The 14,159-nt window shown below is 55.5% G+C and overlaps 1 protein-coding gene across 1 annotated transcript in view; it reads left to right on the top strand.

The window, feature by feature from the left end:
- KIRREL3 (kirre like nephrin family adhesion molecule 3) overlaps window positions 1-14,159 on the top strand; it is a 342,948-nt gene that overhangs the window by 315,740 nt on the left and 13,049 nt on the right. Inside the window, exons 9-13 of the mRNA XM_072884708.1 lie at window positions 2,795-2,921; window positions 8,601-8,701; window positions 8,803-9,001; window positions 10,156-10,191; window positions 13,353-13,460. Of these exons, the coding sequence (XP_072740809.1) occupies window positions 2,795-2,921; window positions 8,601-8,701; window positions 8,803-9,001; window positions 10,156-10,191; window positions 13,353-13,460 (571 nt within the window). The remainder of the gene's footprint in view (window positions 1-2,794; window positions 2,922-8,600; window positions 8,702-8,802; window positions 9,002-10,155; window positions 10,192-13,352; window positions 13,461-14,159) is intronic.

The following is a 14,159-nucleotide window of genomic DNA, read 5'->3' as shown; positions in this document are numbered from 1 at the left end:
ATACCTATGGGCTGGGAGCTCCTGGCTGGACAAATGCTGGACCTGCGAGGCTCCTCCAAATGCAGGGGACAACGTGGCATTGCAGAGCAGTGGCTCCCAGGCTGCAGGTCTGCAATCTGCGGTGAGTGTCCCCAGTTAGTCAGAGAAGTGCATTAAGCAGTAAAGGCTTTATTGCCTTTGTAATATTTTGAATGAAAGCGCGCGTGAATCCACGAAGCATTTGGGTGGCAGGCTGGAAAGTCCTGTTTGGGAGAGACAAAGAGAAAACCAGCCTGCTGAAAATCAGTGCCATCGCTGCCGCAGAGGAATCGAGGCAGCGGGTTGTCTGACCCTGCCCCATGGAGTCCTAGCAGAGCCACCTTCCAGAGGACACGCAGCAGGACACGTTTGCCAAGGAGTCCTGATAGAAGGAGAATTGATTCCCACGGTGATGGGCGTAAGGGTTAAACCGAGGCCAGAGCATCACTTAACCTCGCGCTGAGAGGTGGCACTTCTGCAAATCACCTACGTGTGGTCCTTTCTGGGATGGTCCTTTCTGGCCTCCAGACCTGTGAGCTCACGTCCCAACATGTTCACCCCAGCTCGCCTCCGCTTGTGGGCTGGAGCCTGCTCCAGTGGGGGTAGTCTGGATCTGGCCCAGCAGGCTTCTCCACGTCTCTTTTGTCCTGAAAAGCGTAAGGAGCTTTGCAAATATTAATTGAAGCTCAAGTCAGCCCAGGGAGGTGTGAGATACTCTGATCCCCTCTTTACAGACAGGAGGGATGAGCAAAGCCACGTTAAGAAGCTAAAGGAGGGCTGAGACATGAAACTCGTCTGGAAGGCACACACACATTTGGGTTTGAAAAGAATCTTTCACCTTCGTCTGGGCGGATGCGTCCTGAAGTCGATGAGGCAACGCTGACTTACGCAGCTCAAGACTGGTATTATCAGAGAGCTGGACTCACACAGGAGTGAGATGAACGGGCTGAGTCCCTCTCCTCGCCTCCGCTCCCCCGGCACAGACTGAGGAGGGGAGCAGACATTGAGGGGTATTTTTATAACTGCTGGGGTATTTTTTCCAAACCATAATGACCTCGGCGAAGGCCGTCTCCTGGGAGGTAATTATAGACTTGGGAGAGCTGATGGCTCGAATCAGCTAAGGAATCCCAGTGGGTCAATAATCCCTGGGTGGTTTCCCATCCCGCAGCTGCGGTGGTTGTTTCTCTGGGTTATTACCATTATAGGCAACGCTCTCACACCGTAGACCGCTATTTCATTTCCTCAGAGCCGCTGGAGTGTGCAGGGCAGCTGAAAGGAGCCATGCGCAGCGAGGACGAGGCCTTCCTGACCCTCGCGGTCCAGCCCCAGCCACACATCGGGGCTTGCCTTCGCTATCCGGCAGCGCCCAAGCAGCACGCAGGCGGAGCAGCCTTCTCCCTTTTTATTTGGCTCCCTCTAACCGACTCGTGCTGGCTTGGAGCGGCTCAGGGCTCAGGCCAGACCCGCCGGCTGGTTTAACCCAGCAGAGATGCTTGTGCTGTTCAGCAGAGCCGCCTCCATCTTCCCAGAGGGATGCTGGCAGGGATGCTGCCTTGTAAAGCCCATCAGCGCCCAGCCGTCGCGGCGGGATGTGGCATCAGGGCTGCTTTTTTCCCCAGCCCCTCTGCTTTCAGAGCCAGGTTGGGCTCCCGCAAGATTGCCTTCTTTCCTCCTACTTTCCCAGAAGAAAACAAATCAGAGACCGAAGAGAGGGTGAGGCCAAGTAAGCCCAAGCATTTGCATGGATATCTTTGTAAGCGGTGCTAAAACAGTGGGTTTAAAAGGGATCTGAAACTCTGTGCCTCTGCCTCGCGCCAGGTTAGGGGTGAGACCCCCATCTTCTTGCTACAGGGAGACCCAGCTCCATATCCAGCCACTGCTCAGGGCACCGAGGGCTTTGCAAAGCACAAATTCCCGGAGGCGTCAGCTGTGGGAGCAGCAACCAGCAGAGCCGGGGCTCACCGAGCAAGCAGGTGCTGGAAGAAAGGAGAGGTGATGGGCTGGCCCCAGCCTGCAAAGTCCTGGGAGACAGAGGCACGGGCAACCGGGAGGAATTAGCCACCAGGCACACATTTCCAGCACGGAAACGCATTGCTCCGAAAGCCTCTATTTGTTTTAGACCTGCCATGTGTTTTTAAATACCACCAGTGCCGGGATTCTGCTGACAGCCTCAGCCCGATCCCTCTTTTTCAGCAAATTTCAAGGTTTAATAAAGCTGCTAATTGTACCGCCAGGGCAGGAGGGCAGTGTGGCTGGTAGCCACGTTGCAGCCGGTCTATAGGAAGGGCTTGCCAAAAGCAGCTGAGATTTTCCCAGCTATCCAGACCCGGTTCCCGGGGGGCTGCCAGCTCTCCGGGTTGGTCTCCCACCACTTTTGGGTTTGAAATCCCCGAGTCAAGCCTGGCAGCCTCCCCTGCACCTGCGAACGTGGAAATGCAAGTGTGGAGCGTGGTTCTCTCGAAGGCTTTTCTGCTCTGGGTTACAAAGCAGTTGTGTCACTGCAGCCACCAACATTTTTTCTCTTGTATCTTGAACTTCTTGCAAAACTAGAGTTTATAAAAATTCAAATGAATAGGAACAGGACTTATATTTCCCCCTCAAAACTGGGTCGTTTCTTTATTCCTTGGTCAACAGCAATAATTGGTATTTCCATGCCATGGAAGACTTTGGGCTCATCCACTTTGTTTTCTCCGGGCTGCTCTGGAGCTCGTAACGCACATCTCCTGTTCAATTTTGCATCGCCCCCCCCTGAAAGCCACCCCCTCCTCTTTTCCAGGTCCTGAGCAACGAGAACAAGCTGACCCTGAAGTCCGTCCGCCAGGAAGACGCGGGGAAATACGTGTGCCGAGCCGTGGTCCCGCGTGTCGGCGCGGGGGAACGGGAGGTGACGCTCACCGTCAACGGTACCTCTTGCTATCCTATTGCTATTCCATCCTGCCATCTCATTGCTTTGTTCCTGTTGCTCTGACAGCTCGCGTTGCCGAATTATCCCCTCGGATATTTGCTCACAGAGCAAATCCCACCCACAGCTGGATCCTGCCCTGCAGGCAGTACGAGCAATTAGGATTTTGCATTCATTTGCCTGGAGATGCATGGGTTAAAGCAAAAAAAACCCCAACATTATCTGAGACCCGCTTGGTTCCTTATTATCAACAGGGGTTTATTGAGTAGTTGGGGGCTGGTGTCTTTAAATCTTTAATAGATTTATCTTGCAAAACCCTTGCAAGGTCGGAGAGCGCTGTTGTCTCTATTGTACAGCCAGAGAGCTGGGAATTGAGCCTGGATCCGAGACCAGCAGCCTAATCACTCTCGCAGAGCCCACGTGAGGATACCTGTGAGAGGCAGCAGTGCTATATAGCTCCTCCATGGCTGCTCGGGGCTCACCCAGCACGGCGTCAGGACGTGGCCCGGACCCTTACCCATGCCCGGGAGCTGGGAAGCACTCCAGAGCCCTGGAGTTTAACGATGACCTGGCCAGGACCCCGCAGAAGCCAATAATGAATTTCAGCCTAAATATGGAAAGGAAAGAGCCAGGCAGGCTCTTGGTATAAATAGAGTATGAATTTTGCATTGTCTCCCACCTGTATGACAAACTGGCAGGCTTCATTCCCCACTCACTCTCACAAAGAGAAGAAAATAAGCGGGGAAGCAGCACAGGCAGCGGCAAGCGTTAATTTTAAATGCAGATAATGCTAGAAAAGGAAGCCAAGGGCAACGCAGCAGGGGACTGAAAACCAACCACTCCCTTGACTTCGACTCAGCTCCTCGGCGCCTGCATGCTCCTTCCCCGGCGGCTGCTGGGCTTTAATTACAATTAAACTAGCTCGCGGAAAACAAAGCAACAAATTAGCACAAACAAAGAACCTGCTCCTTTCCTGACACCTACCAGGCACGTGGCCGCCTTGAATGCAGAGCAAAGCGCTCGGCAGGCTCAGGGCTGTTTGGAGCGTGCGGCATGGAAAAGCTTCTCTTTTGCAGCTTACGCCGCTGCCGAGCTTTTCGCCTTGCAGAGCTGACAGGGGAGCAAATGAAATCCGTGAGGTTTGCCGCTCAGCTTTGAGCATCTCCCGGGAGCTGACTGCCTGCAGCATCCCATCCCGCTAGGGCGTGCTGCTGGGCGATCCGCTGCTGCGGTTCGGTGCAACCCCAAGGTGACGACGTTGGGACACGCCGTCACGGGCGTTGGACCCTACACCAAGGGAGAATCCCACACCTCCAGGTCGAGATGGTCTCCTGGCCCTCCAAGCTAGGAGAACCAAGGTGGGCAAGCCCCAGAGCAGCGTCCCCAGGTCTGGCATCTACCAAGCACCAGGGCTTGGCAGCCCGTCCTGCAGCTAGAGCATCTCTCCACCTCCGGGAGCACGGCACTGTGTGTCTACTCCAGCTAATGAATTCTGCTGAAAGTCTTTTCCGCTGTAATTTGAGAGGGAAGTTGAACACTTCATATTTTCAAGTGATTTTAAATCCAGAGGGTGATACAATTGTCTTGGTATTACCAGGTGCTTTTTTCCGTGGGCTGGGATTCGTCACGCTAAAATTAGGTATTTGGAAGTGTCTGTTCTGGCCTATCTGCACAGACTCCGATCGGTGCACACGGGCTTCGAATTCCACCGAAGCACAGGGACCCCGACTTCGGATGTTCATCCAAGCCAGCCTAAGCCTGCAACCCCGCCTGTAGCAGCCCATCCACTCTCAAAACAGTCAAAGATTGTGGCAGCACGATGCTGGGGTGGGAGGGCATCGTCCTGCCCTCGCTGCAGTCGGGTCTCGCTGCCCTCCCCACCAGCAGCCTCGCTGGCCAGGTCTGTGGTTGCAGAGAGGGGCTGGCAGCCCATCCCCGAGCCAGAGCGCGAGGCCACCAGCCTGAAAGGAAGCAGATATGATTCAGAGTCTCTTTAATGGGAAGGAGGATTATGCAGATGAGCAGCATTTGGCAGGGCCGGAGCAGCAGAGGCAAGAAGGAAGCGAGGAATGGTTGGTGCCATCATAAATCACCAGCAGTCGGATTTACAGCCCCCGCACGAGCCAAAGCCTCTCGATGTTCCTGACTGCACGCAAGCCTGGTTGAAGCCCCCACCCCAGCAGGAGAAGCACCCCAAGATCACCTCCACAGCAGCGTCGCCTGCAGTACGGTCTGTCGATGCATCGTCCGGGCTTGGCAGAGGCTGCTGAGCAGGGACCACCACCCCTGCCCGTCTTGCTTTGCAGGAAAAGGTTTGTTAAAAGGGCTGGCCAACCCCGGCTGGCTCATTCAGGATTTAATTTGCCCTGGGATTCACCCCAACAAGGAAGCCAGGCCTGCCGGAGAGCTGGGAGAAGAGGAGGGGCTGACCTGCCGCACTGCTCGCTCAGGAGAACATCGTGGTGTCCCCTCAGCTCACGCCTGCAGCAGCCCATTCACCGAGCACCTCTCCACCGCCGCTTGCGGATGGGGACCTTGGGACGGTCCCTTGCAATACCGGGCAGCACGAGGCAGCCCAGGGCTTCTGCAGGAAGCAAGGAGTTAAACCAAACTCTCCTGCCAAGCCATTGCCAACGTTGCGAGGGCTTAGGAGGAAAGGTTCCAATGGACTCAAGCAGGCTGGAGAAGTCGAGGCCATCCTTTCATTCCTCCAAGGCTCCCGAGTCAGCAAGCTGCCTTCTCTTTTGTGCGAGCCGCCCAGGACCGCACAAATAAATTGGCACCGGCGTGCTAAAAATAACCGCAACCAATAGCTCCATCATTTATATCCATAGCAACATTGTTTAAAGGCTTTTTCATGCCTGTGGGCTGTCTCACACTTAGCGCTGAATGCCAAGCCGGAGATTGGCAGCTTTCATAAGGAGCCAGAGCCTGGTGGAGAATCAAACGCCGGCCTCAAATGTGAAGAGGCTGCAACTTCATGCTATTATTTCTGGGCATGTTCATCTCACAAATGGTCTTTAGTCATAGGCTATTATCATGATGATAAGCCTTCGACTCTGAACTCCTAAAGCAATAATAAAACCCAAAGCCGTTGGCATTTGTGCCATTTAAAATCCACTCTCCTTGGGGAAAATGATCCTTTTAATGATTATTAAGCCATTTTTCTCTAGCGTCACCCAGTCTCGGAGAGCTTCCAGAATTTATAAGTAACATACAACTCTTGAAATAGAAAGAAGGTGGCTTTTTTATTATTATTATTTAGGCCTGGCCTACAGATCCCATCGCTGCTCTTGCCTCCATTGGCTTTGGGTTCATCAGCGATCAGGGCAGGCGAGCAGGAGGATCACCTAGCACATGTTTAGTTAGCCAAAAAGGACATCCCTCGTGCCTTGTGCCACCCTTGGAAGATGATGGGGCCAAACGGGTCCCCATCGCACGTCCCATCCAGGAGGAAAAAGCCCCAGCCCACATTTAGGGCCATCTGCCCGTACACTTGGCTGTTGGCACGGTTCTGCTCTTGCACCAGACATGGGGAGCGAAGGCCGAGGCTAGCTGACGTTGCCACCCCGGCCACGCTCGCAAAGAGCTATTTCACGAAGGCAAGGTGCCGTTTGCGTCCTCCTGAAGGGAGCAAAGCGAGGAATCCACCGAACTCTCCTGAGACCCCGGCCAGCACTTCTGAAAGATGGGCTTTCAGCGATGGGTAAATGAGAAAGCACGCCTTGGGAGCATGCCTAGAAGAACATCTTGAAGAAGAGCACTTGGGCAGAAAGCCACAACACAATGTCTCTTTTTTTTGTCTTTTTCTGATATAAAGGGGCACAAAAGTTTCCACTAACATACAGCTATGACTATTACATCAAAACAAGTCCTGACCTGCTCCTTCACGCGCTGCTCCTGCTATTACCAATTTGGACAGCGGCTCACTTTCAGCAGTAATTTCCTGAGCTGCCAGAACCGTGTTTCTGGTCGCTGGTCAGTGAAGTGCGCTTCACTGAGCTGGGTCTCCGTGCGTCTCGCCTTTGAACATCACAGGGAAGGAAGGGTAGGGCTGTGTCTCGGTGGGAAGTATTTGGGGAGTGTGAAAGTTTGGTGCAGGAAGGTGTTACTGGGATAATTTCAATAGGCGACTGTATGTATGAAAGCACCAGAGTGAAGGATTTAGCATGTCGGTACATTTTTGTGCCTTCTGCAAATTCATAAATGGGCAATTTGGATGAGAATCAGTCAGGAATACCCAGGCGAGTCCGTTTCTCCCCACTTTACCCCAAATCCCTGAGACTTTTCTTAAAGGAACTCATCAGCTGCAGGTGAAAAACAAAAAAGAAATTGGGAAAAGTTTCTCAAATCCACAGAGGATGGATTGATGGGAGAGAGGACGAGCACAGCAGGCTCTCCCACTCTGAGCACCCCAGAAGCCCGGGCTGAAGACCCAGCTGAGGTTGTCCCCAGCGGTACTGGCTTCTTGTAACAACTCCCGTTGCAGCTCTTCCACTTTGCATGGCCAGTACGGAGCCCGATGGCGTTTGCAGCGTGTTTGCACCTCGCTCCAAACACGTGTGAATGGGTGGGCATGACAACAAGGCTGTATTTTCTGACAAAGCCAGCGACGGACTCAAAAACAGGAGTGACAACCCAGAGCAAACATCCGAAACAGCCGAGCTGGGGCAGGGGGAGATCTGCCAGCCCCTGCCTCCTCCCTCGCCCTGCCCTGCGCTGCCTGCCTGCATCCCTGTTGCTGTTTGCTTTTCTGCCAGCAGCAAGCCCCTCATAGAAATGCAAATCTGCCTTAATTAAGGAGGCTAATAAACAGCAATTAGGATCCCAGCTCTTGTGCTGCTCCCTTGGGGTGATGCCCTCCTCAGGGGAAGGTCCCCCCCCACGGGGCTGTTGAAAGAGTGGGGGACACGCTGATCCCACCAAGCCAAGCTCTCCTCTCCAACCCCTTTTCTCCCAGCCGTGTCTTCAGGATGTCCACCGAGGCAGGACAAGGACATTTCCCTTCACAAGCCAGCTCAGCTGGTGCGTTCGGCCTCGTATCGCTCAGGGAGAGCCCTTCCCAGCCAGGCTGGGCTCCTTCGGCATCTGAATGGCACAGGAGAGCCTAGCTGATGGGGTCCCAAGGTATTTTCCAGCAGAAATTTCTCCACGGCAGCGGGCGGGCTGATGGCAGGTCACTGTTGGGGGGGTTGCAGGTAGCAGCTGCCCGTCAGTGCCTCCTTCTGCCCTCCTACCGCTTCCTCAGGCCCCTGGGGAGCAATTAGTGTAACGATTGCTTAAGAAATCTGGGCGAGCGCAGAAGAGGAACCCCAGGTGGGCTGGGCTCTTGCTTTGCTTTCAGAGCAAACAGCCCTTCTCAGCGGCCAGGTTCACCAAGGAGATTTCCACGGGGTGATTTAATCGCCGGCCAACGCCAGGGACGTGGGAGCAGAGACGGGGAGAGCCTGGTGCTTTGTGGGGGCTTTGCAGAAAACCAGCAGAGCCTTAAAGCAAAGCCCCCACTCGAGGCCCTTCCACATCACAGGAGGCGAGGGAGCTGTTGCTCCATCCCTGCCCCTCACTGGGGGACTCCAGTGTCCCTCCACGGCTCTGCCCACACCCCCCCGCATTGCCACCAGTACCTTGTATTGCAGCCACCCGTTGCGAGATGCCAGCAGCCCTCTCCTCTCTCTCGCAGGGCCACCCATCATCTCCAGCACCCAGACGCAGCACGCCCTGCACGGCCAGAAAGGGCAGATCAAGTGCTTCATCCGCAGCACCCCGCCGCCAGACCGAATTGTGAGTAGCGTCCCATGGGGCACGGTGGGTGTCTTGCACGCCTTCGGGTGCCCGACAGTGGGCAAACCTGCCCCAGACTGACCCCTCTTCTTGCTCGGCAGGCTTGGTCCTGGAAGGAGAACGTCCTGGAGTCTGGGACCTCCGGGCGCTACACGGTGGAGACGGTCAGCACGGATGAGGGGGTCATCTCCACGCTGACCATCAGCAACATTGTCCGGGCCGATTTCCAAACCATTTACAACTGCACTGCCTGGAACAGCTTCGGCTCCGACACGGAGATCATCCGGCTCAAAGAGCAAGGTGGGCGTCGCTGAGGAGCCGGTGGGGGCTGTCGGGCAGCGGGGATTAGCACCTGGCCAGGCTGTAAGAGTGGGGAGATGCTGTGAGAGGCAGGAGATGCTCAGAAAAGCTCTTGGGATGTCAAAGAGGAAATGAGGAAGGATGGTGAAAATGCTCCAGCCATGCTAGCTGTAGGACTACATCCTTAGGGTACCTGGTCCTGGCAGAGGGTCAGGAGGTGGGACAAGCCCTGCAAAGTCTCCGCTTGATACGGTGTTGCCCCACTTTGCCTGTCTTCTGAAGCTGGAGGGCACGGGCCAATCCTGCACCCCTCGCCGCCTGCCCCACGGCACGAGGTGATGCCACCACCCCAGGCCGGAGGATCATTTATAGCCTTAGAGAAACAGGAACGGCTGCTCCGACCAGACCCCGCTGCTCCGCGGTGATGGGAGTGAGTGGGAGGAAGGCGTTTGGGCTGGTGGCAACCCTCCACCCCGGCCACCAGCCGTGATGCCAGCATGTGTTTTGCTTACCCACCCAGCCTCGAAGGCACTTTGAGCAACTCTCAGGGGATGGCCACGGGATTTCCATTCTCAGGGTTCTCAATAGCAAGGGAGGGAGATGGCTTTTGTGAGGAACGCTTAGCTCCTGGAGGGACTCCAGTTCTCTTCTATTTTATTAAATGCCAGGGCAGGCAGGTGGATTGTTCTCATTAAGCCGTGATTTATAGGCAAGGCTGCCGTCCAGATTAAATCAGAGCTAAATGAACCCCTTAAAATTAGCCTTGGGCTTCTTCCAATGCAAACAGAGCCAGTGGTTTTTCCAGGTCGTCTGCCAGACAGCGGGAGCGCTCAGTGGCAAGCCTGGGTCCCGGCGGAGGGTGGCCGGGCAGCCGAGCCGGGTCGGAGCTGGCGACGCAGCATCCAAGTCCACAGTCGGCTCCGCATCCGAGATCCGAGCATCCCTGTTAGGCAATGCAAGGGGACATCGCTGCCCTGGGCAGGGGGACGCCGTAGGGTGGCTGAGGATGCCGTAGGGTGGCAGAGGACATCCCCTTCATGGGGACATCTCTGCGCTCGGAGCAGAAAGCGGAGCAGAGGGCTGAGCGCTCAGGAAGACTGGCGTGTGCGCTTGGGCTGTGCAAGGCTGTGGACACTTGCTTTATTTTCAAACAGGTACGGAAATGAAATCAGGAGCTGGTATTCAAGCAGGTATGGAAATCATGAGCTGACGGTGAATGTGAATTGTCCCCAGCCATTACCACACCTGAGGACCCGGCGTCCTCCTCCTGGCCCGGCAGCTTTCCGGCAGGGCCGGGCAGGGCAGGGCAGGGCAGGAAGGGGCGTAGGAAAGCTGCAGGGCAGGGCCTGGGGCACGGACTGGGAAGCAGGAGCGGTCCAGCCTCCGCTCTGCCACTGACTCGCCCTGCGATCCAACACCGCCTTTCTGTGCCCCGGCTCCCCAGCCACTGAGAGGGGGATAATATTACGCAGCCACATTTTAAAGTGCTGCGGAAGGGACCGCTTAAGTGCTATTACGGGGCAAAAAAGAGAGAGAAGTAGAAGTTTCCAGGGTCGTTCGCAGACGTCAGCTTGTCTCAGCGTCCTGGGAGAGTGCTGTCCAGCAGCCAGAGCAGCCAGAGCAGGGTTGAATGATATTTGGGCAGATGCTGTGGGATGAGCTGCCCTTGTGCCTTCCTCATCCTCTGCGCCAGAGTAGGGTTCGTGGGAGAGCACGTAGCCAGCGAACTGCTCCTCGTCAGCTCGCCCTTGTCTTCAGGACGTAGTTTACCGTCCCAGCCGCTGGTCCCTGTCACTGTCCCTTTGCAATCACCTTGTTTTGCAGCCCAGGAGAGCCCCAGCTACATTCCCCACCCCGTTCCCTGCATGATTCTCCCTCATCTTCAAGTGGCATCATTCACCATCGCTATCTGCTTCTCACTCAGCTCTGCATTGCAGATCTCGCTCCCCAAAAGCTGAGAGCCAGCAAGCACTCCCAGGGACCCCAGGCTCCTGTCTCCTCACCCTTTTGCTCCATATTCCCCTGGGAAAGCCAAAAAAATCCCATGACGAGTTACCGCCATCGGCAGGAGCACTGCCTAGCAGGTGGCCTCAGGCTACCTGGAGAAGAAAATCCCAGTTTCTTCTTGCTGTGGTTCATCTGGAGTGTTGGAGGATGCTGGTTTTAGGATGAGCTTCTTGGTGCAGCTGGAACCAGCTCCAGCATCGAGGCTGAGAGCACTCAAGGGGACTTGCCTTTTCACTGAGGGGCCCCGGGGAATTCCTGCACCGCCGCGGTGAGCACTCTCAGCAGGTTTGGCCATCTACTCGGTGCTTCAGGAGTCATGTCACCAGTGGCCCAGCTCAAGTGACAAGTGACACATCAAGGGACCAGCAGGCCCAGGCAGAAAAATTCATGAGCAAGCCGGAAACTGAAAAGCATCAGCGTAAACCACCAAACGAATCACTCGAAACAACAAGCTAAGCGGGAAAGATTAAAGGCTCTTTTTAGATCAAGTGTGAGCCAAAGAGGCTAAACTCAACCAGCACCATGTTGTTATCACCCTGCAGTTCTCAAAGTAGGGCTCAGGACCCGCAGGGCCCCATGGCCACTGCTAAAGGGTAACATGAAGCGGCTTTATAACTCCCCTGCCCCAGCTGGGATTAGATAGCAATGAAAAAACCCTTTGCTGACTGCATGGGAAAGACGCTGGGGGAGTTATGACTCCTCCCAGTCCCACCAGTAAGGAAGGCTGAAAGGCACAGGCAGAATCTGTGGTCTCAGGTCCAGGATGAAATTCGTGGTCAACACCAGTGGCCAAGGAGAAATGGTTTCCTTATCAGCCAGGCGAGTGTCAGCCATCAGGCTGCCAGGCTTTGCTTCTCAGCCACATCACCCATGTGTCCCCATGTCCCCGCGGTCCAGCAGCATTCACATTCCCCATCTGCCCAGGCGGGGAGGAAGGAGGACCACCTCTCTGCATCCGTTTTTTTCCTAAATTCATCCCATCCGTTTGCAAGGCAGGGGCCCCAGGGAGAAAACACGCATTGAGGGTACGCCGGAAAGCGGCGAGGACGCACTCACCCGGCTTAGCCGGCCATCCTGGAAAGGGTTACCCATCCTTTTTGCCCGCTGTGGGTTCACAAGAGCCTATGGGATGCTTAGAAAAAACAGGAATGGGGACCTGTAGATACCTGCTGCCTTTGGGGAGAGGGTCTCTGGGATGTGATTTATCATCCCAGCCAACGAAGGTGATTTGTGGTACCCACAGCTTTGGTGTCCTGCGCATGTGGGAGTGCTGCCTGTTGCTGCCTGGCAGTAATCCAGAGAGCAGGCACCAACCCAACGCTCTCCGTTAAGCAGGAGCTGTGCTTTGAGGGACCGGAGGAACGGAGCAGGGAGATAACAAGGCTCTTGGGCTGCAAATCTGACCCTCTCACCGTAAATGTGATTTCATATTCCACCCTCCCTGCACCTCGCAAGCCGCTGCCTGGGATCTGCGCAAATAAATCAGCTTTGCCGGCTGAGCCGTGGTCTGAAATCCCCGCCGGGAACTCAGCTACCAAGTTATTGTAGGCAGAAGGACGCGAGCATGTAACCCCTGCTCTGCAGCAAGCTCTGCTCCCCCGGCCTGCCTCCTGCAGCCGCCGCCCGTACATCCCCACCCCGCAGCCCTCGCCCACCACAGCTACCTGGCCTCTGCTCATCCCCGGCACAGGCCATCCCTCCCGTCCCAGTCCTTGTAGCGGCCTCAGGGGTTCGGGGAAGGATGGCAGAGTTGGTAAGCTAAGGGAGAAGGCAGGAGATCGGGATATAAAACAGGCAGAGGCTATGAGTGATGGCTCTTGGGTTAATTCATCCATATATACTTAACAGCGCCTGCTAAGACAGCTGCGCTACCGCCTCTGGCAGGCAGGCTCGGTGCCTGACTCCGTCCCTCCATCCCAGCTCTAACCTTTCTCCCAGCCCCCTCTGATGCCATTTCTCTTTCTTAATAATATTAACACGCTGTCTTCTTTTGCATTTTTCATCCTTTAGAGATACTTATTCATTAACCCGCAGGGCGCTATCGAGAGCAGTCGTTAACCCGCTCTTCTGGCTCCCTTCTCTTCTCTCCCTCCCAGGGGAAACTGAGGCACAGAGAGATCAGGGTTTGCACAAATTGCAGCGCGTGCCAGTGTCCCACGGGCAGCCCGTGCTGGCGTCACCCATGCAGGGATGAGGGAGCGGGGAAGGAGGTCCATTTGGCCCCAAAACCCTCCCCAGGCTCCTCACCGAGCCGCTTTCCAGCGGCCGGGGGTGGGTCCCTTGGGGAAAAGCCACCTCTCCGACCTTCATCCTGGCTTCATGCTCCCTCTTCTTCCTCTTGCAGAGTCAGTGCCGATGGCGGTGATCATCGGAGTGGCCGTGGGGGCCGGCGTGGCGTTCCTGGTGTTGATGGCCACCATCGTCGCCTTCTGCTGCGCCCGCTCCCAGAGGAGTAAGTGTCTCCCCCGGCCCCACTGCATCCTTTCGGGCAGGGCTGGGGCCAAAACCTTGGTGGGGGGCAAATAGAGTGGGTCCCAAAGAAATGAGAGGCTGAATTTAGTGACACGGCACCAGCACAATCCGCTCCTCATGTTGGTCTACCAAACGTTCAATGCCACTCAGCTGCTAAGGGCAGCCCTGCGGGAAAAGGGGAGAGGGTTTCGGAGCATGTGGAAAAGCACGCCAGGGTAAATGCTAATCCCGTTGGCAACACAGGCGGCTCGGGAGGCGTGCAGGGGTGTCCTGGGGGCAGAGGGACTGCAAAGGAACCCGCTCTTAATCCCTCCCTTGGAGAAATCCTGATGTCCAAGAGGGAGAAGCATCCTCACCATGCCACGCCGGTGCTTAAAAACCCTCCTCGGTTTGTGCTCTCTGTTCCGCTTCTGGTTTAATTCCATTTTTCTCGACTTAAAATGCATATTTCCTAGTGGGAAATTACAGCCAGCTGAGGGGTTTTACGTGGGACATGTGGGTTTTGAAGCCTCGCGCGGTGGGAATACAAGTTAAAGCGACATTAGAGACGCAGGTAGAGGAGAAGGAGGGGTAAACAGCGTGGCATCGTGTTGCTTCATTAAAAAGACACCGGGAAATTAAAAGAGGATAGTTGGCTACATGAAAAGGCATCAAACCAGGAGGGAGAAGAGCGTGATTG

This window comes from Ciconia boyciana, chromosome 20 (genome assembly GCF_034638445.1).
Source record: "Ciconia boyciana chromosome 20, ASM3463844v1, whole genome shotgun sequence".
Taxonomy (NCBI): domain Eukaryota; kingdom Metazoa; phylum Chordata; class Aves; order Ciconiiformes; family Ciconiidae; genus Ciconia; species Ciconia boyciana.
Note: the sequence above shows the minus strand (reverse complement) of the source record. Positions and strands in the feature narration are given on the sequence as shown.